Here is a 25,888-nt window from a genome sequence, read left to right as displayed (position 1 = left end):
AAAAATTAAATTCTTCATTTTCTTCTGTCTCTTTCTGCTTGTGGTGTCCGCTAGGACACCAGTTCAGTTTTCCTCACTACCAACTTACCAAATCACTGGCTATCACCTGCCTCCGATGCTGTCCATTGTAGTCACAAAAGTCTAAGTAGTCAAGATAGGCATCCAAGAAGTAGAGGAGTCTGTTGGGGTAGTCGATAGTTAGGCCATTGGGCCACAAAATCTTGTTCTGGACAATGACAGTGCGAGAAGTGCCATCCATGCTGGCTCTCTCAATCCGTGGGTGGTGGCCCCAGTCAGACCAGAACATCAGATGGTCACTGCGAAAAGACACTGGTTACCAACTGGCAAGGGCATATTTCAATGCACAAAGTAACTGTCACCTTAAGTAATAGAACATCATGCTTACACTCCACTTAAAATAAATCATCTCCAATTCAGAGCACACGTGCACAGCTTATTATTTCCTCTGAGTGTTACAAAGTCAAACTGCGATCATAATGCAATCACAAGCCATCTAGGTGTGTTGGTACTGTCCATAAAACATGCAGGACATTATGACCCTGAAGTGTCTCGGTGCCAGTTCATGTTTCTGTGCAATCCCCAAATAGTTAATCTAGAAAAATCCATCTGTCCTTAACTGTCTACCATGTCATGTTTAGCAAAAAAAGAGTCCATTTAACATTAGAATTAAACATAATTTGCCTAACTCATCATCCTGCAGACAAGAATCTAAATTAGAGAATCGGCAAATTCAAGAAAGGAGGCCCTCAGCATTTCTACACACATGGGAGAATTTCTCCTTCGCCCCTTTAGGACCAACAAGCAAAAACTTTCTTTCTTATATGGTATAAAAGGGAGCTCTAGTAAACAACATGAAACCAAAGCAGAAAAATCTGGCTTTTTTTTTTTAATGAAACCATGCGGTATCAAAGTTATAGCAAAATGGCCCTGGCTGGGTAATTCAGTTGGTTAGAGTATTGTCCTGAAACATCAAGGTTACGGGTTTGATCCCCAGTCAAGACACATATAGGAAGCAGTCTATGAATGAATGCATAAATAAGTAGAACAACGAAAGTGATGTCTTTCTCTCTCTCTCTCTTTCCCCCTACCCCTTCCTCTCTCTTTCTAAAAATCAATTTAAAAATTGTTTTAAAAATATTACAGCAAACTGACCTACCTATGGAATATTACAATGTACATTCATTAGAAACTTAATTATATATGTCTACAAAAATCATTTCAATAATTGTATTGCCAAGCTAATCAATGCAGTCTTAAATAACCAATTGTTCTTGCATACTCTATAAAGAACACTATTCAGATTAAAAAGAGATAGCAACAACCAGTTGGATGCCTACTGCTTCTACAGAGATGGTTAAAACAATGAATTATTTTAAATTTTATTATATGTATACCAGTCACATCATGCTCCTGTTTTTCCCCCTCATTATAACCACATCAAGGCCACATCACTGGGGGGAAAAAAGCCTTACCTAACTCTAGGATCTAATGCTAGTCCCCTCGGCATTGTTACATTGTGGCTAATCAGCACAGTCCTGTGGCTCCCATCAAGCTTGGAGACTTCAACTGTTTGCAGAACATAGTCTGTCCAGTAGAGGTTGCAGCCCACCCAGTCTACCACAATACTTTCAGTCATGGTGACGCCACTGTCAAGAACCTAAAGACAAAAGCGAACAGAGAGTGAAGTCTAAAAGGAATGAATGAATGATAACATGGAAACTATATGAAAACCTGGAAAAAGGCATCTAATTCACCCTAGGTTTGCTTGTGACCATTATAAAATTTTGTCCTCTCCTGTAAATAGCCACCTGATCAACACTAAGCTTTTACAGGAAAAATATACATAGAATTGAATGCTCGAGGATTTCGGTTTCAAAGTGTTTTCAGTTAATAAAAGCTCTATCCATCCACTAAATTGGCAACCCTGAGAAACTTTATGATGTCCAGATGCCAAAAGTAACACTTTTTATTAAATGTCAATGATTACCAAATAAAGTTCTAATGGGCAGAGGAAACACACCACAAAGGTGAAGAAACCGAAATCCGGAGATGGATTGAGAAACATAACTACTTTAAAACTAAGAATAGCATCCCCCAAACTACCTTGCATGTTCCTCTGCTCCCATACACTAGGAAAAAATTTGCAAAAGGGACCTCATAGGTTTTGTGAAGTCTCTGGATCTTGAGACCTGGAATTCAGAATAATGGATCTGCCTTCAGAGGCCACATTTTTATCTAAAACACCCACAGATTCAGAGTTATAAATGTCCAGCCCTCTTGGGTACAATGCACCCCAAAAGAGAAGCCACCCAGGATGCAGCAGGGCCCTCTCCCTGGGGAATAACAGCAAATAGACCCCAGGCAGGGGAGTAGTCAGGCCGAAGGTCAGTAGAAATGTACTTACTACTTTTCTGTCTGTTCCATTTTGAAATGCACTCCAGATTTTACCCTGAGTTCCATCAGACCAAAAGATACGACCACTGATTGAATCAAAATCAACAGCTACAATGTGAGAACCATCCGCAATAAGTGCATAGATATTATGGACCTGGGAGGTGAAATTGTCGGCAATAATTTGGTTCTGACTTGCCACAAGTAACAGAAGACTTTCAGATGCTGTCCGAGAAGAAAATGCAAAAGTGTTAATGATTCTGGGGGGGGGGAAACAATACTAAAGCCTCTCAAATATTTGATGTAATACTATTGGTAACAAATATAATTCCAAACTATGGTAATAAAAAAAAAATCTCTATAAAATTATTTTTAATCATTTCATTCCTTGCCTAAATAGTTAGGTGATTTTCATATTTAAAATAAGCTTTTTCTGAAATATTTTTCTTCCTTGAATTATACTTTAACATTTGTCCAACTACCTACTTGCATTCTTCCTGTTACTATAGTTACTTTTGTACTTTGCTTATCTTCATTTCTAGATTGCGTAGGCTTCTTCATAAGCAGGAATCATGTCTCAAATATTTTTTATTTTTCACAGGCATTCAGCTGTGGCAGAGACTCTAATTATCTCCCAGTATCCCCTCTATTTTGTTTTAGTCTCCTTTATTTTGTCATTTAAAGCAGCTGAATTAATATCCTAATACATAATATAATCACTTTCACATAGTAGAAATTGAAGTAATATTGGGTGAATTGAATTCATTAAGTGCATTATATAAATATACTTAAATATAGAAAAATACAGAAATAATTTTTTAAATAATGTAAAACACATTTAGGTATTATTCTAAATAATAATAAAATCATCTTCTACCTGTATATGTTTTAACCTCTATCTTTCAAAGTACATCAAGATCTTTCTGCATTATAACTCATTTAATCCTCATGAGAAACTGAGGTTTAAAGAGATTATATAACCTATCCTTTTGGCTCATAATCAACATTGCTAAATGTTTACGTGAAATATTTGATCTTAAGCTCTGGGGTATGCCATTAACTGGCTGGAATTAGTTCACTTTCAAGTTGAGTCATTACCTGTAACTTTGCAAGTCTTCCCATCAGTGTCTAACATGTATTCTTTATCACACCAGCACCGGAAAGAACCTCTTGTATTGTAACAGTGCTGGCTACAAAAGCCTGGAATATCACATTCATCTATGTCTTCACAGGTCTTGGAATCGTTGGCAAGCAGGAATCCCAAAGGACATAAACACTGAGCCCCAAAGGGCCCTTGAACACACTGGTGAGTACAACCAGCATTTAAATTTAAGCAGCTCTCTTGATCTAGAATAAAGAAAGAGAATCAGAAAGGGGAAAAGTGAGGTGCCTTTGCTTCTTTGGTTCACTCTGCAGTAAATATGTGTCATGTAGTCTCAGGGCCCCCTTCAGCATAATACCCAGCTAAGAGCTAAGTGCAGCATTCACTAGGATGAACCCCGTAGACTAGTCGGTGTCTGCTCTGATGGGCCTAAGGGATTTACTATTCTGCACATCCACTGGACTTGGACCGTTTTCTTCACTACAACCCATTATTATAATTCTGTATAGTGCAGTGAGAGAAACTTGGGAAAACACTGTTGACAACAAGAAACACAACCGTCATTGATAAAGCATGCAAAGAAACCTAAATTACTTCTCATTTGCTTCCTGTTATTCTTCTACCCACACACAAACGGAAGACAAGACTTTGACATTACGAGCAAGGGCTGGAAGGAAGGTCTGTGAAAGTGAGTACATAGAAGAGGAAAGGCAATTAGAACATTAGAAGGCACAGATCCACTACATGCCATCTGTCTTTATTCTCAGGGCCCCAAACATCAGTGCCTGAAGCCACCGAAAGACAGCTTATATACCTGGGGATGCAAATGCTCTCTATTTCTATGTAACGTATAAGGGTCATGGTACAAAACATGCACTAGAAGGGGAAATAAGTCAAACTGATTAGGACATTTCAGCACAAACACAACACATACAAAATCATAAAAAATCTAAAATACTTGGCAATCATACCTGGCTGGGGTTCATCTGAGAGTGAGCATTGATTAAAGAGGAAAGAAAGAAAGGACAGTAATTAGGATCACATGCTAATCACAGAATTTTAATCACAGCAAACACAAGTCCCCAATCTCATTTGTTTTGTGGCAAGTTCTGATTAAAATAAGAAAATATTAAAGTTAGAAAAAACTTATGAGCACATTACCAAAAGAACCAAATTAAATTTGACAATCTAATGGCCTCATTTAGTCTTTCTTAAAATAATTATTAAAAAAGAAGTAAAAACACAGAGCCAAGTGCAAAGGATTTAATGAGAAATATTATCCAGTGATGATTTATTTGAATCACTATGGTTTTCCCTACATAGATCTGAACGCAGAGAGGAATTGAACTTCCTTCCTTGAAAGCTACATGGTGTTCATGACAATGGTGATGCACAAGGGGTCACTGGTCAGAATGAATTCATGGCCAGGAAACTGTGGTCAGGAAACTTACTGCAAAGTGGGGACTCATCTGTCCCATTGGGGCAGTCAGGGACGCCATTACATACTGCACTCAGATTCACACAGATGCTATGGCCAGGGCACTGCCATTGCCCATTGGGACAGATAAAGGCTGGAGTAGGGCAGTCCTTCTCATCACTCATGTCCCTGCAGTCATTGTCCCCGTCACAGAGCCACTCTCTGTGGATACAGTTTCCGTTGTCACAATGGAACTGAGATGGAGAGCAGGTCTTGGGCACGCAGCCATGGTGCTCATCAGATCCATGGACACAGTCTGGGTGCCCATCACACTCCCAGTTCCCCGGGATGCAGACACCATCTGATTGGCACTGAAACTCATCTGGGTGGCACATACCCGGAGGCCTGGTTTCTAAGAGAAAAGCATAGGAAAAATAGGCTTGTGAATGCAATTTATAATCCCTTTTATATAATCCCTGTAGGAAGTGATTCTGAATCAATGGTAGGTTTATAAGAATGACTATGGCAAAATAAATATTGAAATGTAAAATAATACATATAGTGTCTTCTCCAACACCACAGTAAATAGACTTCTTTATGTGTGTCTGATTAGTTGATTTGACAACAAAGAACATGATACACAACCCTTGAACAGAAAATAAATCTCTGAGTCAAAGGAACATTTCTCATGTTCATTCAATTACAGAATAAATAATAAAATATATCTGTCTCTTTATTCAAGAATTGCCAAAGCATTTCAACAGAGCTTAATTAGCTACTGTCACTTTAAATTTCATGTGTTTAACACCATACATTTGGATGTTATAATTGTTCCTCAAATGAGTTCTATCCAATGAAATCAGTACACATTAAGTAAAAAAAGGGGACAGTAAATCCTTAATTCTTCGCAAACTTTCCACCTGTTCACGGAGTAATCCCTGAGAGAGATAAGAACTGTCATCCTATTCCATCTAGGTAAGCCCTAACTCCCTCCCAGGGACCTTGCAAGGCAACAGCAAGTCACTGGTACCTGAAAGTTTAACCTCATTTTATCACAGAACTCTATGGTTTCAATGTGAAACAGGAAGATTAGTGATTATGAATTTCTTGGTGTGGTACATACCTATAAAGTATGTGAGCATTATATTTAATTTGCTTATTACCCATAGGTTTAAGCACTACTTTTTTGATTGGGGAGAAATGATAGAAACCTACTTTTTTTATGGTCCAAAATATCATTATTCAAATAAATGACCACTTTATTGACATTTTTTTAAAAGCTTAAAATCCATGTAACATAAGATGTAGGCAATAATAAATCCTGTTCATTGTAGGTTTCCAGCCTTTGGAGATTATAGGTCCATCAGATTTATATTCCACAAAGTTCTCCTTGAATCCTCTGAGCAGAAGGAATTTTTCTCTGAGCCTCAATAGAACTTTGTCTATATCATTGTTAAGGTCCTTGTAACTGCCTACCTTGCTTTAATTGCCTCTTAACTTTCTATAATTTCTCTTATCAGACTCTAAGAACAAATACTATCTATAATATCTTAACAGATATTCAATCAATAACAACTGAAAGAACAAATTTATTAGACTCAATATCTAATTCTACTCATACCATGTCCATATCATGATCTGAACTCCATATTGACATTGAAAAGAAACTGTTAAAATGCCCTTTTACATACTATGGCTCAAAAATTTGAAACATGCTAATTTGGGTGTCCTAGGAAAAATATTAATAGTAAAAACAAAAATATCTAAGAAATGTTTAACCCACCTAAGAAACTATCTGAAAGTGCCCATTTATACAACCACTTGATTCTCAAGTTATAAATCATTATTTGGTAATGCCTTGGCAACTTTATTGTATGTTTAATACTTTGATAGTGCTTTGTGATTCCTTTGATAATACTTTTTAATTCAGACTGACTTCCCTCCAATTTGTCTGAGTCAGCGAAAATCGGTGTTGCTAAAATGGAATGACCCTTCGTCTGAAGCGTGCTGGGTCTATGGTACTTACGGCAGTCTTTCTCATCAGATTGGTCACTGCAGTCAAAAACACCATCACAGTGATATATGTTGCCAATACACTTATTCTCACTGGCACATTTGAATTGAGAAGCAGTGCAATTAATTACTAAGAATGAAAGAGAAAGGTATTAGAAATCAGCTCGATGAGAAAATGACTAAACACTGAGATTTTTCTGAACAGCACGAATAAAGAGAAAGCCATTCACTTACCACAACCATTCTCATCAGATCCGTCAACACAGTCCTTGTCCCCATCACAGACGTAAAATAGGTCAATACACCGATGGTCAGTGCAATGAAACTGACTAGGTAGGCATGTCGCTGTGAAATCTAACATCATTCCAAAAGAAGACCAAAATGGTTTAATTTTTGTTTAATGTGTACCAGAGCCAAAATGAAAAAATGTTAAAGAGATAGTTATCTCAATTATACATGTGTTCAAAATCCCTTCAAATCAGCCACATTGCCAAAGTCAGCCCAGCAAGAGCACTCACAATTAGCAGTGTTTTTAGAAAAGGAATACATAGCTTATGGGCAAAGTCAAAAACAGTGATCACACTGTGAAAAACAGACCACACGTAGAAAGTGAGCACTATGGGCTTGGACTAGACTACACGTCATGAATCCTAGCAAGTCCCGGACCACCCCAAAGCTAAGCGATGGAGCCCAACAAGGCAGCAGGCTCAGTGTGACCTATGGGCCGAGCAGTAGTAGTGTATAAGCTGATCATAAAAACCAGTTTAATCACAAGTCTAAGCAGAACAATTCTAAAAACCAGGGTCCTACTTTGCTGAAGAGACACAGCCTTAGAATCAGATGTGCTGGCTGCCCCCACTGAAAGTGGGGCAGTACGGATTCACGAAATGTGAACACTAGAAGGAATCTTAAAGCTCATCCACTCTGAAAGGAAAGGGACTTGCCTGGTCCAAAACTAGAACTTGGTCCAGGGAACTTTACTCTTCCTTAAACTATTATTGCAGACATGAAAACAAACAACCACCAGAAGAAAACTAGAACTCACAGGATAAAAAGCAGGTGGGTAAGATTCATGGTAATTTAAATGTTCTATGAATTTTTTATTCTATTGCTTTTTTGCCTGTATCAAATGAAAAGAAAAACAAGAGCCAAATGTCTGGATATGTTTATATGATTTAGAGAAAATAATTTTTTTAAATATCTAAATGGTGAGTTGAGAGATTATTTTCAGTTTCTATCTGAATGTTAGACATCAAAGACAGTCTTCATTTTGCTTCCAAAAAGCCCAAGATGTAGGAGGACTCTAAGCTTTCCCAGGTCTTTGCACTTATAGCTTATTGATAAAAGGATCAACAGGCGGAATAAAAGTGATAAGTTACAATGAAAATTTTGTGAGCCTTAGAGGAAAGTGTGCAAGGCTACTGATTGTTCAAATCTATTTACTAGGATGATCAACCAAGAGAAGTTCATTCCAAACTTACTGCAGTTCCTTTCATCAGATCCATCCCCACAATCATTGTCTGTGTCACAGAGCCAGCTCCTTGAGATACAGAGGTTGTTGTCACAGGTGAAAAGAGATGCAGGGCATGAAATGGGTTCATGGGTGGGGCAGTTCTGCTCATCACTGCCATCCATACAGTCCCTCTGCTTGTCACAGCGCCACTGCGCAGGGATGCACTCTCCTCCGTGGCCACAGGTAAATGCTGAAGATGCACAGGAATTGTCTACAACAAAAACAAAGTCATCACAAACATATTTATTTTTATGGGCTTTTAAATAAGTCCTTACCTTGTAGAGGCCCAATTCTTCTCCTTTTCAATAGCAGCATCAAACAAAATAGGGAGAAATGTACAAGCCATCAAATCCTTCCCCTTCTCCTCCTCCTCTTCCTCCTCCCCCTCATCATCGTGGTATTTATTTAGCAATTATCATATCCTCACAAGAATACTGTGAGAAACATAAAATTATCTGCATTCTACACACAAGGAAGCCGAGGCTTTGAGGACTTGCCCAGGGCTGAAGCCACCACAGGTGGCTTCACTTTTAAGCTTCTTTCCTCCCATAAAACTTCAAATCCGGTCTACAGAAACCTTGAGAGCGTAGTATCATTTAAAAAATGTAAATTAATAAAATACTTAGGTAAAAATCTGTACTTACAGAAAAAGGAAGATAATACACAAAAGAAAGAAAATGTTAGAAATTTCAGAAAAATGTACAAGTGGGCACTTTCATTTTCAAACATGTAACTCTTCTTTGTCTCTAAGACAGGTTATTATTACCATTAATCTCAACGTGATAGATATTTCTGACATTTCAACTGTCTTCTATCTTTTATTTTTTTAATGGAATAGTTTGTATTCTGCAGTAGCATTTATTAGGGTGCAAAATTTATAAACCAGATTATCATTAAAAAAATACAAAGATGAAGACCACCATTTCAGCCCTAATTCATTTTACAACAAATGTGGGGTGGGGGAATACAACCCACGAGATTTTCAAAGCCATTGCTGCAAGTACTTATTCTGTGACACTGTCCTCTCAGATACTAAAGGTTATGTCTAGTGCATTTTGATTTGACTTTTTGAGGAGCTTGACAAGATGGAATGACTCTGCATTGGTCCAAACAGCCAACATCAAAAAGATACTTTATTGAAGGCAGTCAAATCAATGCAAGAAATCATTTGTGACATCATCCATGAATGATATTTATTCTCTGCCTTCCTACAATCTGAAATTTTAAAAGAAACTTTTTCCCATAGAGCTAACCCAAGCTTTTTTTATTTTAAAGCCTGCCTTTCTCCATTCTTCTCAAAAGGTACCTCCCATGCACGAGCTACTTACTAGATGTGCCACATAGATGCTCATCGCTGTTATCATGACAGTCATCAATCCCATCACAGCGGTAGTAACTGGGCACACATCTGCCATTGTTACACGGGAAGGAAAAGGAGCCACACTGGTCCAAGGGTGGTTCACGGGAGGGGTCGTCCAGGCACGTCAAGTGATTGGAGGTCAGGCTCATTCCATAGGGGCAACCACACACCCGCTGGAAGTTTGGCACTGGGAAGCAGAAGTGGCTGCAGTCGCCATTTGGATGGGTGGGTCGATTACAATAGTTAGAACCTGAAAACACAACAAACTGAGACCGTGAGTTAATCCCATTTCCCTTAGGTTGATCACAGGCACGGTTTGTGAAAAACAACAAATGGGAAAGAAATCTTTTCAGACCAACACTAAAAAGTAGCTCACTCTTGAAAATCAATATTCCAAATATAACATGCAATGTATTTTTTCCAGGAACACTTTAAGATTTTTTTAACCCTCACCTGAAGACATGTTTCTATTGATTTTTAGAGACAGGAAGGTGGGGAGAGGGAGATAGAGAAACATCTTCCATACACGCCCCAATGGGGGATCAAATCAGCAGCCTAAATATGTGCCCTGACTGGGGATAAACCCACAAACTTTTGGTGAGTAGGGATGATGCTCCAACCAACTGGGCACCAGGCTAGGGCTCCAGCAACACTTTTTGAGTTAGCAGAGTTAAACAGAGATTTTTAAGTCTTACAGTATTAAATATCTGGGTGACAGGAATATAAAGCTATCATGATCTACATTCAATAACAAGTACTTAAAGAAAAAAGGAGCCGCCATATCACATAGAAAAACCCACATAAAAGAGCACAGCAGTCCCACTCACCAATCTGGATGTTGTCGTCATATGACTTCACGTGCATTATATTACTGATGCCGCGTCGGATAACCATCATCTCTCCACCATCCGTTTTCCTGACTCGAACGATAGCGCCCAGTCTCCAGTCAGTAAAATATACATAGTCTAAAAAGAAACACGGGTGATTAGTAGTTTTGTCACAGCTCATTTACGAATCCCTTAAAAATATACAGCAGGTTTGTGATGCTTCTTGCAAATGCAAGAAGCGTCTCCCATAAAGATCTGTAATATGTTTCTGTAGTCATTTTCCATGACCTGTCACTCTCTAGAAATGACTCTTACAGAGGCCATATTTTCTGTGATATTAGGTTCATATTCAGGCAAACGTGACATGTAAGGAGTATTGTGACAGCATTTGATAGCAATTACATTTAGACTTCCATGGGTGAAAATAAAAATTAAAAAGCATCAGGATTCTTTTAGAGAACATTAGCCTCATCAGCCTGCGATCTTCTCCCAGCTAACACACTAACCTGATCAGTGCAGGCAGGCAAATACCTAACCTTGTGAAGTCTCATTTACATAGAAAAATTAAAGCAATACTCAAAAATGTCTCTAAGCTCTCTGCTAGGTCAAAAATTTCATATTCCCAGTCTTAATGGGAATATTTAAAAAATTTTTATACTCAGTTCTAATGAAAAGCTATTGAAAAAGAAAAGGATACATCTAGTCTGAAAAGAGACTTTCAGTATGTTTGGGGACTAATAAAATTATCTGCTGAAGTGAGCCTACACCTAACACCACATTAATGCTCCATGGAGCTCAAAATAGTAAAAGTCGTGTGAGATTCTTAACAGCAAAAGTTTAATCATTTTCATTTCACATAAGCTACTGAAGCAGAGAAGTTTCTAAGGGAAAGAATTAAGTCAAAGTGGATTTTTCTCTTTCAACTAACTAAAAACTCCAGATAACCAGACAATGACCAAGATGTCACAAATGTTATCCTTGGACTGGTTTTCCTTATCGATGGTCCAATCAATGACTCCTCAGTGCCTGGACTCACTAAGTAATATCTAAACTGACAGCGACCTCAGTCCCACCACTCACGAAAGTATTTTACTTCATTTAAACAGACAAGGAATCCAATCACCGTTTAGTCCTGTGGGGCGTGACAGTCCAGCAAACCTAGCAACGGTTAGAAAGATGCATGCTTTCATAGTGTTGCACAATAAAAGACATTTTCATGAGATGTTCACAGTGAAAGGCAGTGTGGGAAGCAACTATTATCATTATTATTATTATTTTGAGAATCTTTTGTCTCATGGTTTTGCACTCAAATTTTTTTCATACTGATGAAACCAAAAGTCACTGAAACTATATTTTTATTCAATCCCAGAACATTGCAGCAAGAGCAGATAAAATTTAACATTTTTATAATGTTCCTGTGTGACAGCACGTGGCATGTGACTGATGTCACTATTAATAAAGGAGCGAATGCATTGGGGGAAGAATATAACTGACTCATCAAAAGTCTCAGAGAAGCATTGCTTAAATATTTTAAAATGCCTTGTACTCCCCCACAGATAAACAGACAGCAGGATGAAATATGTCATGTATTTACTAGCTATTTATTCCACACTATATGTTTGTGAGAAAGTCTTTGATTTATTGTGTTTAGTTTAGTTTTGCTTTTTTTAAGCACTGTGCTAATTATTCAAAGTAAGAACTTTCAACCATGGACACAACAAATATTATTGGTAAGGTCTTTGGTGGTTCACACCAGGGCATGTCCCCTAACTGGACTAACTATGATTTGTTAAAAAAAACTAGAGTAGATTTTAGTCTCTCCTCATCCTCTTGGCCTGGTGCTAGAAAGCTTACACACTCATTCATGGAAACCCTGTCTTCAAGACTGAACAAACCACCTGCTTATGGGGCAAAGCTACATTCTCATTCCCAACGACTGCCATCAAACAGCGTGCCTACACTCAAGAGGTGCGCTGAGAGAGAGAAAGCCAATACATCCGTGTGATCACTGGTGTGGTAGGTTCCCACAATTCCATGTTCCCGACAGTCTTTACTAGTAGCATTAAATTATCTAGAGGAAAAAACTACATCTTGCTATATTCTTCCTAAGCCATATCTTAACATTTCTATATAATAAAGACAAGGTGACTAAAAAGCTTCGGGTATTTAGTGAGCATACAGTTGATGAATACATACAATAGTTTTTCCACAAAAATTCTGAAGAGATTCTTGCAAACATCAAAGAACAACGAAATTCTACAATAGTTACTACAAACAGGTCTTGCTGTTTTATTTTTGAAAGCAATTTAGGCCATAATTTATTATTTCTTTGTTTAATATTTCTATAATGGAGTACTTGGTACGTTAGCCTGTATAACATGTACTCTACAAAGTGCCATACCCCGACAAGTTGTGCATATTATTATTTAAAAGTATCTAAAACAAAAATATACTCTAAAAGTGAAATATTCAGTCAACAAGCCAAGTATTTTGCCTATACATAATAGTAGCATTTTCATTTCTGTATTCTAAAGTAAGATTTACCAGAAATGTGAGATTACCAAATGAGGATGAGTGTACTACAACAACTGGCAAAGTATAAAAACAGCACACACTTTAATCGCTCCAAAACATACCTTGAAAGACGGTAAGTCCAAAGGGATGTGTCATCTGCTGTATGTGGCCCAGGGTTCTTCTATCTAAACCATCAAAGGTACTGTGCTCAATTTTATCAAATAAGGCATCTACCCAGTACAATCGTAAAGCACTAAAACAATAAAATATTTAGTTAATTGTTATCCAGAAACTAACAAAGAATCCTTTATAATGAGGGCATTCAAAAACAGTATGTTCAATTGACACAGTTATTAAACAGTTTTTAAAACTTTTATACTCATTAAGAATTTCATAGTTTTATGCCCCCCCAAGATACTTTTATGAAGTGATTTTCAATGAAATATTTTAGAAAACTTGAAATATTATCTTTAAGTTAGGAATTTTGTTTTTCTCCTTGTTAAATAAACAAGAAAAACATTAGTAGCTAATCTATGTTTGAAAGATTAAATACATTTCTTCCTTTTTTCCTCCTATAAACTACTTTGGCATTTCATATCTGTGAACTTATTTACCCTGTTACTTTTCCTGTACTTCTAAATTGAGCATCAATTTTTTGAGAACTATATCTTATACTCCAAAAACCCTCTGAGAGGGAACATAGATAAATATGAGGTCTGTCCAGAAGAAAAACAGCCATTGTTACTATAATGAGAACAGTTTGTGCAACATCAATGTAACCTGGCAGCCAAGGAGAGTGGACTGGAATGCGCATGTGTGAACAATGACAACTTCACTGTACCAGTCAGAGGGGGTGGGGGACCCCATTGAGTGAGCATGTGTACTATGTGCCAGTGACATTCAAATGCCTGAGGGAATAGAGCGATGAATCTGCATCAAATTTTTCATTAAGCTGGGATATTCCTCCACGGAAATTATTCAGATTATTCAGAAGACCCTGGCTGTGGGCAACTGGTGATTGGCAGCTTCATTACAACAACAGGCCCACTCATGTGCAGTTTTTTTGGTAAAACATCAAATCACCCAGGTGACTCAGCACCCTACAGCCCAGACTTGGTTCCCTGTGACTTCTGGCTTTTTCCCAAACTAAAATCACCTTTGAAAGGGAAGAGATTTGAGACCATCAATGAGATTCAAGAAAATACAATGGGACAGATGATGGCGATTGGCAGAACTGTGTGAGGTAGCCCAGCACCTACTTTGAAGGGGATTGAGGCATCATTGACCTGTGTGCAATGTTTCTTGTATCTTGTATCTTCTTCAATAAATGTCTCTATTTATTGAAGAAGATACACAGGACAGACCTCTCTTCATAGGACAGACCTCATATACATTTGATTAATTGACACAAAAGATTTCCTAACTTCAGGATGCTCCCTCTAACAATTACACATGACCTTCACTTCATCAAATCTCTCTTCTATGTCTAATAGGGTTTGAGCATTGTCCCCTCCATACTGACCTTCTTCAAGGTCATATCATTCCACTTTTTTTAGCAATTTCCTCAGAACATTCGAGAATGCATTAGGTTTTGTTCCAGCAGAAGTTGGCTGACTGTGTTTGTGTTTTTACGTTCTTACAGCATTCCACAACCTTCCCCCATTGCCTATCAATGTTGGAAAAATACCTAAACACCTGAGGGGGGCAGTACCAGTTTCCACACTCCATCATATTTTCACATATCGCCTCATCTGGGTGCCTCAATAAGTGGGAATGCAGTAATTCAAGATGATTTTTACTCACCCCCAATCAATGGCCAGTCCATTGGGCCATCCAAGAGTAGTATTTACTATAGGCAAAAGGTTAGACCCATCACCCCACGCTCTCAGAATTTTAGCAGGACGAAACCAATCGGTGAAGAATATGTACCTAGAAAAAGAGGTTCAAAAAAAATCAAAAGTGTTAACACTGGAATGTACTACATAAATTTAGAGAGATTTAGCTCAAACTCAGATTCTCCAGGGACTTGCTGCAAATAATTTCACTTTCTTTATATGCTATTGGGCTTGCACGTGGGGGAAATCTACTTATCTAATTATTAATTAAAGGTTCACTTTTCAACATATAACTAAATCTGCGAACGCAAATGGCATTAAATGGACATCCAGAGCAGAGAGCCACTGTGCCAAGTAGATTCTTTAAAAAGAAACAATTCACGTTACATTTTAAATAGTCCATGTGGTTTAAGGGGATAATAAACTATGAACAAGAAAACAGATTTTAATCTCTTCTTTCTTTCTGGATTAAGCATCCTTCACCCACTATATTGCTCTTCAGTCATTTTCCCCAAGGAACTGATAAATTTGTAGGGGGTCGTCTGATCCCTGATGAAGAATGAGTCCAAATCAGCAACGTAACTCTTAAGAATTGTCTTACCCAAGGCATTTCTTTTATTCTGAGTGGCAAAAAGGTAAGTCAGTGGTGAGAAGGGGTGCTTTTAAATGAAATTAGTGTTTTCTGAAACGTGACTTTATATTATTTTAAATGAAGGAGTCATTAAGAAAGGAATTTAACAGCTTTTCAAAACCAAATGCCAAAGATTTAGCTTAACATAAATTCATTAGAAAAAATCAACAGTTTAATTCTCTACAGAGTAATAAAATTCCCTATCAATATCTGTTCTGAAATGTTTCATATATTTATTTCATAAGAAGAAAATTAAAATATACATACTCTAGAGATAGCCTACAGAGTTGTTAGACACACTGGCTTGCTAGTCAAACAGATCTGGAATTTGAATACTAACTGTTGCTTTTAAAGTGTGTGGGTCCTTGGACAAGCCACTTCACCTCTCTGAGCCTCAGACTCATTATCCCCAAACCAGGTATTACACATACCGCACTCACAAACTAGCTTTTGGATTAGATGAGGTTATGTATGCAGTGCTTACTGTACACCCTCAGTGAACAAGGTCTTAGTGAATTATCAGTCACTTTTTTTCAATTGTTCCAATCAAATACAAGTACTACTTAGCTCCAACTTGTTCTAAACAAACACAGTAACTATTAAACGTATTTAAATAAGAAAGGTAAGAATCTAAAGGGAATACTGTGAACTGTTCTGTGTTCTCTAGTGTGACACAACCAATTCTGAAATGGTTAAACATGAAACTCAGCCTGTTGCCTGAGACATTTTATCCCGAAAACTACTGATGATCAAGCAAGTTTTACTAAGCTTTCTATCACTATATTAAAGTGGGGGGAGGGGAGAGGGATTGAGCCTCTTGTGATCATTCTGCTGCATAGTCACTCCTTCCCCAGTGAATCTGTATCACATTGTTTGGTCCTCTGAGATTGTAGAAACACACACACACACCTCTGTGAAAACTGGGAAAGCCAAAACTAAGAAGAAAGTTTTTTAAAGGAGATGAAGTGATTACTGAAGCCTACGCTAAAAGGATAAAATTTAACCCAATATCAATTTGCGTAGTCAATCTTACATTTGCTGGACTTGCCAGATCCCTATGGCATTACTTTTCCATCACTTACATACAGTTTCAAGCTCTCAGGAAAACTCGAACACACTTACCCAGCAATAGGATGAACTACGATGGACCGCGGGTTGTTTAAATTCTGGACTATTTCCCGTCTCGATTTATCAGCTAGCCTCATGACGCTGACGCTCCTATAAGAAAGGTCCGTCCAATAGAGATTCTTTGAAATCCAGTCGAAAGTCAGACTTTCAACACTTTCCACCCTGTTAGCCATGAGAATTTCTCTTCCTGTAAGTTAAAATACAGACATGGTTTAAACCAAGCATGTTTTATAGTAAGACATACCTTTTCCTACTACTGAGTATTTAAATTTTGGGTCAGAATTAGAGCACATTTCAGTATCATTCAAAATGCTTTTTTAAAAAAACGGTAAGCTGCTGAGCAACAACATGAGGTGAACCTAGAATCCATCCTTTCCAAAAGTTTAGATCTCAAAGAATAGATATGATTTCAGTAAAAACAGAACCAGGAGTGGTATGGCCTAGATTTACTCCCTTGTTCAAGGAGAAAATAATTCTCATTGCAGCACATCTGAAGAAGAGATACCTGAGTTCGCACACACATGAACACCACCCACAGACAGCTCTGATGAACTGACGCTGCCAGGTACGACCGGGGGATATCTCGGTGCTACGGCCGCCCAGCACTCTCATCAGCAGTGTTTCGTAGCCACTAAGCTGCCAAGTGTGGGAAAGACCAGCAAAGATACCAGCAAGCAGCTCAGAACAAAGTACAGGAGAAAAAAAGGCCACTTTCCTTTTTGTGAAATTTTTATGCCTTTTCTCTTCTTTTTCCTTTCCTCACCAAAGAAAATCTGAATCCGTGTAAGCAATCACACCTCTTTCTTTCAAAATAGGGAAAACAATCCTTGTGCTTTTTCCATTCATTTATTCAGAAAATTTTACAATGAAAATTCCACCAGAGTAGATATTTAGAAAATTGTTAATAGTATTACTAATAGTAGCTTATATTGAGCACTTACTTTGAGCCAGGAACTGGCCCACATACTATTTTACAGATGAGGAAACTGAGACATAGAGAAGTAAGGCATCTTGAAGGAAGTGTGGGCACTGCCTTCAAGGTATTTATAATGAAGTGGGAGAGAAGGAGAGACAATGAATCCAAGAAGCAAAAATAAACCAGTAATGGGCACTGTGACAGAGATACACACAGGAGGCTGTGAGAGCAGAGTCTCCGAATGGAGCGTACGGCAAGGTAAAAGCGTGGAGAAGTTTCCCCAAGGATGTGGCGAATTGGGAGCTGATAGAAAGCAAATACTTTGGGCAGGGGAGAGAGAAAGAGTTTGATTGACAACTCCACATGTTCCAGAACACAGCTAGAGGTTCATGAGTTAATGAGAGAAGCTGAAAGAGGGGGAGGAATGGGAGGAGTACCCCCATGACCCCATCAGTGAATAAAGAGCCCAATAGTAAACTGTGACCAAATATAATTTATCTTTCAGAGTTGATTATGAAGGTTATAACAGAATTCCAATCAATTAAAAATTTAGAGTAAATCCAAATTTATATCTAATTCATGTCTTTTAAAAAAATCATTATTATTCCAAGCCCAGAATTTAGGGAGCCCTGCCCAGAATTTAGGGAGTGGTCCCATTGGATCAGTCTGGCTGCTTGCTTGTGAGGAACAGCCTCTAGTCGATTAACCCACTAACAGTTTTCATACAGCTTTTGGCGCTTCTTCATGGAGTGTCAGCTTCTTTTATGACTATATTTGTCATTGTTAAAATGCACCATCAAGCCCTGGGTAGTGTAACTCAGTGGACTGAGCTCTGCCCTGTGAACCAAAGGGTCACCAGTTCCACTGCCAGTCAGGGCATGTGCCTGGGTTGTGGGCCAGGTCCCCAGTAGGGGGCACCCCAGAGGCAACCATGCATTGATGTTTCTCTCCATCTCTTTCTCCTTCCCTTCCCCTCTCTCTAAAAATAAAATAAAACCTTTTTTTAAAAAGCACCATCATTTGTAATTGTGAAAATAAAAGTATTCATTTAAACTCAATTCATAAGAAAAGCAATAAATTTCTTTTCCTGAACTAAAAGTATTTAGTAAAGCATCCTACTGAAGAATTGAATGCGAAGTTTTACTAGACAAACTATATATATTAGCATTATCATTCAAAACCAACAAAACACACACAAAAAACTAAATCCCTTTCTCACCTGTGCCATCAATCTTTTGTTTATAAATCATGTCTACTGATGTATCTGAAAAAAAGAGAGTTTTCTCCCGGGCGTCAAAATCAATTCCAACAAAGAAAGAAGGATTTCCCGTCACTGGAACTATGACATCTTCCTGGGTGGAGACGGTGAGTGGGATCCCGCGAACAGCCACTTCGGAGGAGAAGATCAGGAACTGTTCTACGGCTGCAGGAGGGACACAGTGCGGTCAGCCCCAGCGTGGTGCCTGCCCTCTCTAAATTCCACTCGAAGTACTCACACACCCATAAAGCACTTTATAATTCTAAAGTAAATGTAAAAATTAATCTGTAGAGAACATAGATGGAAATAATGGGAGGGAAGAAAAAAGATAAGCAGCAATAAAGGCAATACAAGTATGACAATCTTCTCCCTGAGAAATTCATCTCTGATTTATTTGTATAAAAGATGGTATGTACGTGTAATTTCTAAAGCAATATTAACTGAACTCATAGTAATTTAATCAAAATTCTAGAATAAGATTGACTTTTTTATAGAGAATCCTACCTCACTTTTTGAGGTATTGAGACCTGTAAAAGAGGAGAATTGAGAGCAACAAGGGAAATTATTTAGAAAGAAATAAAGGAGGGAAAGAAGGGGAGGGAGGGGGTAAATGTAGAAAATAGGAAAGAAGGAGTGGTGTGTAAAATCAAAGGGGACAGTGACAGTATGTCAGGAAATCAAAAAGAGAAAAATGAAGGATATATATCTGAGCGATAGAAAAAAAACAGAAGGAGATCAAAAACAAGATTATTAGACAATAATAGAAGCACATGGCTTTTTAATTGAGGGTGATTTTTATCTGAATCTGGGATTACCTACAAAGTTAACAAATTTGTCTGAATTAGAATAAGAGAACTTACATACTAAGCCAGAAGCAGCGCCATCTGGGGAGTAAGAATTTATCAGAAGCATAACAAGGAGGGTTGCCAAAGTGAAAATAAAAGAAGTAAATGTTGTAGGAATGTATCTCCTCATCAGCTGAGGCAGAGGCAATGGCCCAATTATGAGGAGATGTGTAGGTAACCAAAGAGGAAGAAACCAAGTCTTTCAGGTAAGAAGGTGACCCATGGGACAGAAGCAGATATAAAGAGAAAATTGCAACTGACAAGAGAAAAACTAGATTAGGAAGTGAGCCACCCCAATAAAGCCAGGTGGGACCAAGATGTGATCACTTTGTGTGACTCAAAGTGGCACAAGTGGCGGCCTGGGAGAGGTGAATAAAAGTGATGGGAGTGCTCTCCACGAAGTTAAGGCTAACATCTCAAGTGGAAAATATACATAGTAGAAAAACACTCAAAATGAAATCCTATGACATTTCAATGGCCCAGTTAAAAAGGCAGACAGTGGATTGAGCACGGGCTGTGAACCAAAGAGTTGCTAGTTCAATTCCCATTCAGGGCACATGCCTAGGTTGCAAGCCAGGCCCCCAGTGGGGGCCACAAGAGAAGCAACCACACATTGATCTTTCCTTCCCTCTCTCCCCCTCCCTTCTCCTCTCTCTAAAAATAAATTTAAAAAAACAAAATCTAAAAAAAAAAAAGGCAGACAAAGAATTTGGGAAGGAGCCCACAGGGAAAGGGAGCCCAGGAAACCCCAGCTGTGGACTTAAAGGAAAGTCCCCAGAGACAGAAATTGACTTCTTTAAACACAGCTCTGTGTGGAGGGGAGTGGGGCCCTGAGGAAGATGCCCTGTGGGTTACAGAAAAGTGAAAAAGTATGACTGGGAGCTGGCACAGTCCGAGAGCAGCATATACCCCTATGTCACCTTGCAGAAAGACAGTCCAAACCTGATTTCTTACCAACACAGCGGCGGCCATCCACATCTAGGTTGAAGCCAAATGTGCACTTGCAGCGGTAACCCAAGCCACCATTATCTGTCCTGTGGCTGAGGACGCAGACCTGTGCGCAGCCCCCGTTGTTTTCTCCACATGGATTCCTAGCTGGAGGAGAAGATGCACAGGGGGAAATCTCAGTTAGAAATGTGTAATTCTCCCAGACTCGTGAAGCCACTTTTGAGCCCTGTAGGTGAAATAGAATAATGTGTGTAAAATTCAGAGACATCGCTGCAGGTTGTTACTATATAGATTCACCCCTAGGGATGCTCTGGCCCTCTCAATCTCATCACTTCTCTCTCACTTACTCTGCAACTGGTGGTGGCAAAAAAAAACAATCCTGCAAATGGATAATTTGGGGGGCTATTTTCCCAGTAATTGCGTCTGCTAGCCTCAGTGATTAGAAAGTAACTGTCCCCCCAAAAACCCTTACATGCTATTTTCCCATTCATGACATACAATTATAACTCACTGGATGCTTACTCTGTTAGTAAGCCAACTTACAATCAATGACTCTAAGAGATAAACAGTTGGATCCCAATCCTACAGAGAGGAAGCCAAGTCTCTAAACGTAAAACAACTTGCCCAAAGTTCTTCGCTGGCCAGCCAGCTATACCAAATTCAGATCTGACTCAAAACCCAACTGCAACACAAACCCATTTGTACTTCCAAAAAAAAACCTCTCAAAACATGGCCACCTCTGGAAGTTCACTGAACACAGTGCTTCCACGACTAAAAAATGTTGTATGTGCTTTTGAAACAGTCTTCTTGGCCTTTGACTTATTCTTTAAAATAGTCTCTTTACCATCTCAGGTGGATCGACTTGGAGAAACAACAGCCAGATATCATTCTGAGACAATTAATAGAAATAATTTGGACGATAAAATTGGGTAATTTTTTTGATCGAGGGCTCATAAACTGACTATTCCAAATAGAGATTTCTAAAATGTCTTCAGATATACTGTACCTTTTCATGTAAAATATATGTTTTCCCAGGATGACTACATTGAAGGATATTGATCTGAATGTTTTAGTTATAGTGGATGGTTTCTTTTTTAAAAAAATCAGCCTAATTACAGTTTTTCTCCATCAGCCAGGTGGGCTCAAAATGCGATTATCTGCCTCAACATGGCAGGAGTGGTAGATTGGGAAAGATCAGAGACCCATCGCTTAACACAAGAGTTTTAAAGTGAAATCTGTTATTTGCTGAATGACTATTCACTCACATTAAGCTTTCTACCATCATAGGTTAGTTTTTCGTATTTCTTTTCCTTGATGCACAAAGCAAATACAGAAAAGAGATGTATATAACCCAGATAGTTATGTCAATTTAAAACCATAAAACACAAACAAAATTAATTATAAAATAAAACTAAGCAGTGTTGAAATAAAAATATTTTTTTAATAAGTAACCAGCCAGAGCCACCAAACCCAATTTGCTTCTGACAGACCTGCTGCAAACAAAAGAATGGGTGTCTTAGATGTACAGCAGAGAAAAAGGAAAAAATGGCTCTGAAAGAACCTAAAATGAGCATTTAGTTACATCATTATCTTCCTTTGGGCCTCAGTTTCCTAACTGTAATATCAGAGGATTGAATTACAAGATTTCTCTCCATAGAGTGAAGATAGATATTTTGCTTTGGTTTGTTTCCTACCATATCTCCAGTATCCAGACAGGATCTGGCACATAGCAGGTGACGACAAATATCTGCTAAACTAATCTCTAAGTCCTCTATAGATTTAACTCTGAAATATGTCAGTTTCTGCAGAATGTTCATGATTCGCAGAGCCAATTTCAAAAGATTTAACTTTCTAGATAACCCTTCACGTATTTGAGAATGTCACCAAATCTCATGAGATCCCTCATCATTCACTTCCCCAGCCTTGAGAAAACCTTTCTCCCAAGGCCAGTACCAGACGTGGGTTCCATTGCAGAGGGGCTTACCATAGGGCTGCCGGAGGGAATGGTAAACTGTCACTCCAAAGGGCCTCAGGGAAGACTGGTAGTACACTTGGGGGCTGGTCTCTGTGAACTTGTTTGCCTTCATTACAGCCATCTTGGTCCAGTCGGTAAAGAACACACTGTCTTCAAACAAGCTCACTCCGAAGGGATGAGGAATGAGGGACCCTCCGTGAAGCACAGTCTTCCTGTTACAAAAGATATACAGCATACAATTTTTTGTTTGCTTTGCTTAATTTTGATTAAAGGTAGAATTAGTTCCAGTAAATGCATAAAAAGCTAAAGAATTTCTTGTTGCAAATATAGAATTTTTAGATCAAATACGTTTTGCAACACAGATATATTTCCACATACATGTGATAGGATTTTCCTGTCTTTTGGAAAAGACCATTGAAATTTAAACTCCAGTTCCAATCCTAGTGTGTTTTAGACTTTTTAAAGAAATTATCATTTACTCACCTGCTCTTCGTTCTTTTAAGGTTGCCTCATATAGAAAGGGGCTAAGGTGTGACGTCATTTTGAAATCCGTAAGTGAAAGGGTATATAAAAGGGATTGGAAGTCTGGTAGAGGATGCCTTCAACATGAACTTCACACTGGACCACTGACCACTTCTCAGCAATTAGGGTATAGGACAGTGAGCAGCAGACTTCAACCCACAGCAAACACACAGACCTGTTCCTAATGTCACCTAGTGAGAGCAGGAATCAGTGCGATGCTACGTTTATGGCTCTACTTGATGAAACTGGCAGCTGATCTACTCGTAGTAGAGGCGCGGCGTGCCCAGAGCTACTTAAGCAACGCAGAAGTGAAAGGTGCCAAGCAAGGGCAAGAAATCAACGCCCACCATGACTTCAATATGGCCCAAGTGATAACTCAGGCCATATTATAAAAGTGAGGTAGAAAATGACTCATGAGGAAAAACCCATTCTCTTTTTTCCTTTGGTACAAAAGGAAGCCTTCTAAGGAAAATCTTAGCAGCCCTGAAAACTGAAAAGCACTCAGTGGAACTCTAATAAAAGATATGCCCTGGCTGGTGTCACTCAGTGGACTGAGCATGAACTGTGAACCAAAGGGTCACTGGTTCGATTCCCAGTCAGGACACATGCCTGGGTTGCAGGGCCAGGTCCCCAGTGGGGGCCATGTGAGAGGCAACCACACATGGATGTTTCTCTCCCTCTCTTTCTCCTTCCCTTCCCCTCTATCTAAAAATAAATAAAATATCTTTTTAAAAAATTGACTAAAATACCAATGCTGGAAACACTATAGGAGAAAAAAGAAAACTAAGAAACCTAAGGTGACAAGTTAGCGCACATTTTGAAACATTTGATAATGATATGGTACATTAAGATTGGAGAATGGCTTTCTTTTTCAGTCAGCAAATTTCAGAACCCTGAATGCCACCTGCTGGCAAAGCGAGAGGCAATGACTATGATTTCAGCTGTGCTCACGAGGTTCATTATCTCTTTGATGCTCCTCACAGCCAGCAAGCCACTCACATCTTTCTGAAACCCTATTCATTTTTATCTCTTATGTGTTAGTTTAACCTTCGCATAAAGATATTTGAACTATATAGTATAATCCCTGTGAAAAAGAGGACTTCAGATATTTTTCAGTCTTTTTTATATGACTGATATAAGTTAACTTTTTCATTAAATTAACTTAAATTCTCACAATAGGAACCAGTTTCAGTGATAAGAAGTCATAGCCTTATCACTTCATTTAAGGCCTTATTACTCCATGTAAGGACTGTGCTAAGAATATACAACCCAGTGGCAAACTCTGATACTCTCCTTACAAAAGGGATAAAGGGGAAAATCAATAAAATCAAGTCATTTGAAAATGTACCTGGCCAGTTTATTTGCTGAATGCACAGAGTAAGTTTTTCTTGGTCAAAGTTTTAAGACCATTTTTGAAAATATCAAAAGAAAAGACCTAAAATAGTTAATAATTTAAATAATTTATAGTTAGCTCTAATGAGACTAAAAAGATGAAGAGAAAATATGCCATATTCCACATTCAACTGTTCTGTTTAACTATCTTTGAAGTGTATCAGGTAAAAATATGAGTCGGAATTCCTCTTTGAAATTTGAAATACATATAAGGGAAGAGTAAAATCCAATTAATTTCTGCCAGAAAATGTTAAATAAATAATTAAGCATTTATTTACTGAGGGAAAGTTAGAAAGCTAAAAGACAAAGTTATTTTTAGAAACAAACCATAAGGGACCCAAAGTATAATGAGCCTGGGCATAGACGGACCCTGGGACCAGTGTAAATAATGTGCATTATCTGAGAGAGAAGGAGGGGTTGGTTGGGAAGAGAAGTCAAAGAACAAATGTTCTAGGGAATATTTGATGACTGCTATTATGGAACACAGGAAAGTTAACAACACGCACAGCAGGTTACCGTGCAAATGTCAGCACAAAGGTCACTCAAGCTAATAATGTCAACCCAAAAAACAATATTTTAATTTTGGTCCTTCGGTATCCCTCCCCATAAATTTCATACACTTTCCCCAAACTCATAGTTATTTGAACAAATTCTTCTTACCTTTGAGTTCCATCATAAGTCACCGTCTCAATGTAATCAAACCGGGAATCAACCCAGTAAACACGCTTTGATACGATATCCAGAGTTATCCCACCAGGCCATCCCAGCTTGGTCTTCACCAAATCTTTACGGTTAGTGCCATCCATGAAAGCCCTTTCCACTGTTGGTCCCCCAGAAAGGCTCTCCAAATCTGAGAAAAATAAGTAACTATAAAATAAAAACAAAAATAGAAAAGATGAAAGAGTCAGTTATTTTACAAGTTTATCTGGAAATATTTGTTTTATTTGGTCTGGATCAATGGAAATTTCCTCCACCTGATTAGAGACCTATGGGGATCTAAAATAACAGAGAGGTTAAAAAATATTAAAGATCCAAGATGAAGAAGGCCGATCAGGAGAGGCAACAACACCAAACAGCAACTATTAAAATGCACTATTATGTCAGCCTAAAAATTTATATCCACTCCCCACCTCCCCCACTCCCTGGCTCTTTCACACCTCTTTTTCACATTTAAAAATAGCTATGGAGCCATTTCCCTCCTTAATTCCCCATTCCCCCTAAGGCAAAGTTGAGAGAATATATCCATGCTCAAGGAAGGACAGCTGATATCATGAAGTAGA

General features: G+C 38.4%; 1 protein-coding gene across 1 annotated transcript in view; it reads right to left on the bottom strand.

Moving 5' to 3' along the window:
- LRP2 (LDL receptor related protein 2) overlaps positions 1-25,888 on the bottom strand; it is a 196,075-nt gene that overhangs the window by 99,400 nt on the left and 70,787 nt on the right. Inside the window, exons 13-29 of the mRNA XM_037044526.1 lie at positions 25,269-25,475; positions 22,704-22,906; positions 20,726-20,866; positions 18,888-19,091; positions 16,747-16,939; positions 14,962-15,087; positions 13,281-13,411; positions 10,645-10,782; positions 9,786-10,067; positions 8,426-8,668; positions 7,179-7,298; positions 6,958-7,074; positions 4,966-5,343; positions 3,511-3,759; positions 2,426-2,637; positions 1,494-1,678; positions 89-317 (exon numbers count right to left, since the gene is read on the bottom strand). Of these exons, the coding sequence (XP_036900421.1) occupies positions 89-317; positions 1,494-1,678; positions 2,426-2,637; positions 3,511-3,759; positions 4,966-5,343; positions 6,958-7,074; positions 7,179-7,298; positions 8,426-8,668; positions 9,786-10,067; positions 10,645-10,782; positions 13,281-13,411; positions 14,962-15,087; positions 16,747-16,939; positions 18,888-19,091; positions 20,726-20,866; positions 22,704-22,906; positions 25,269-25,475 (3,358 nt within the window). The remainder of the gene's footprint in view (positions 1-88; positions 318-1,493; positions 1,679-2,425; positions 2,638-3,510; positions 3,760-4,965; positions 5,344-6,957; positions 7,075-7,178; positions 7,299-8,425; positions 8,669-9,785; positions 10,068-10,644; positions 10,783-13,280; positions 13,412-14,961; positions 15,088-16,746; positions 16,940-18,887; positions 19,092-20,725; positions 20,867-22,703; positions 22,907-25,268; positions 25,476-25,888) is intronic.

Source organism: Sturnira hondurensis, unplaced genomic scaffold (genome assembly GCF_014824575.4).
Source record: "Sturnira hondurensis isolate 20B ecotype Veracruz unplaced genomic scaffold, ASM1482457v3 Scaffold0004136, whole genome shotgun sequence".
NCBI lineage: Eukaryota > Metazoa > Chordata > Mammalia > Chiroptera > Phyllostomidae > Sturnira > Sturnira hondurensis.
The sequence above is the reverse complement of the archived record's forward strand: the minus strand, read 5'-3'. Positions and strand labels throughout refer to the sequence as shown.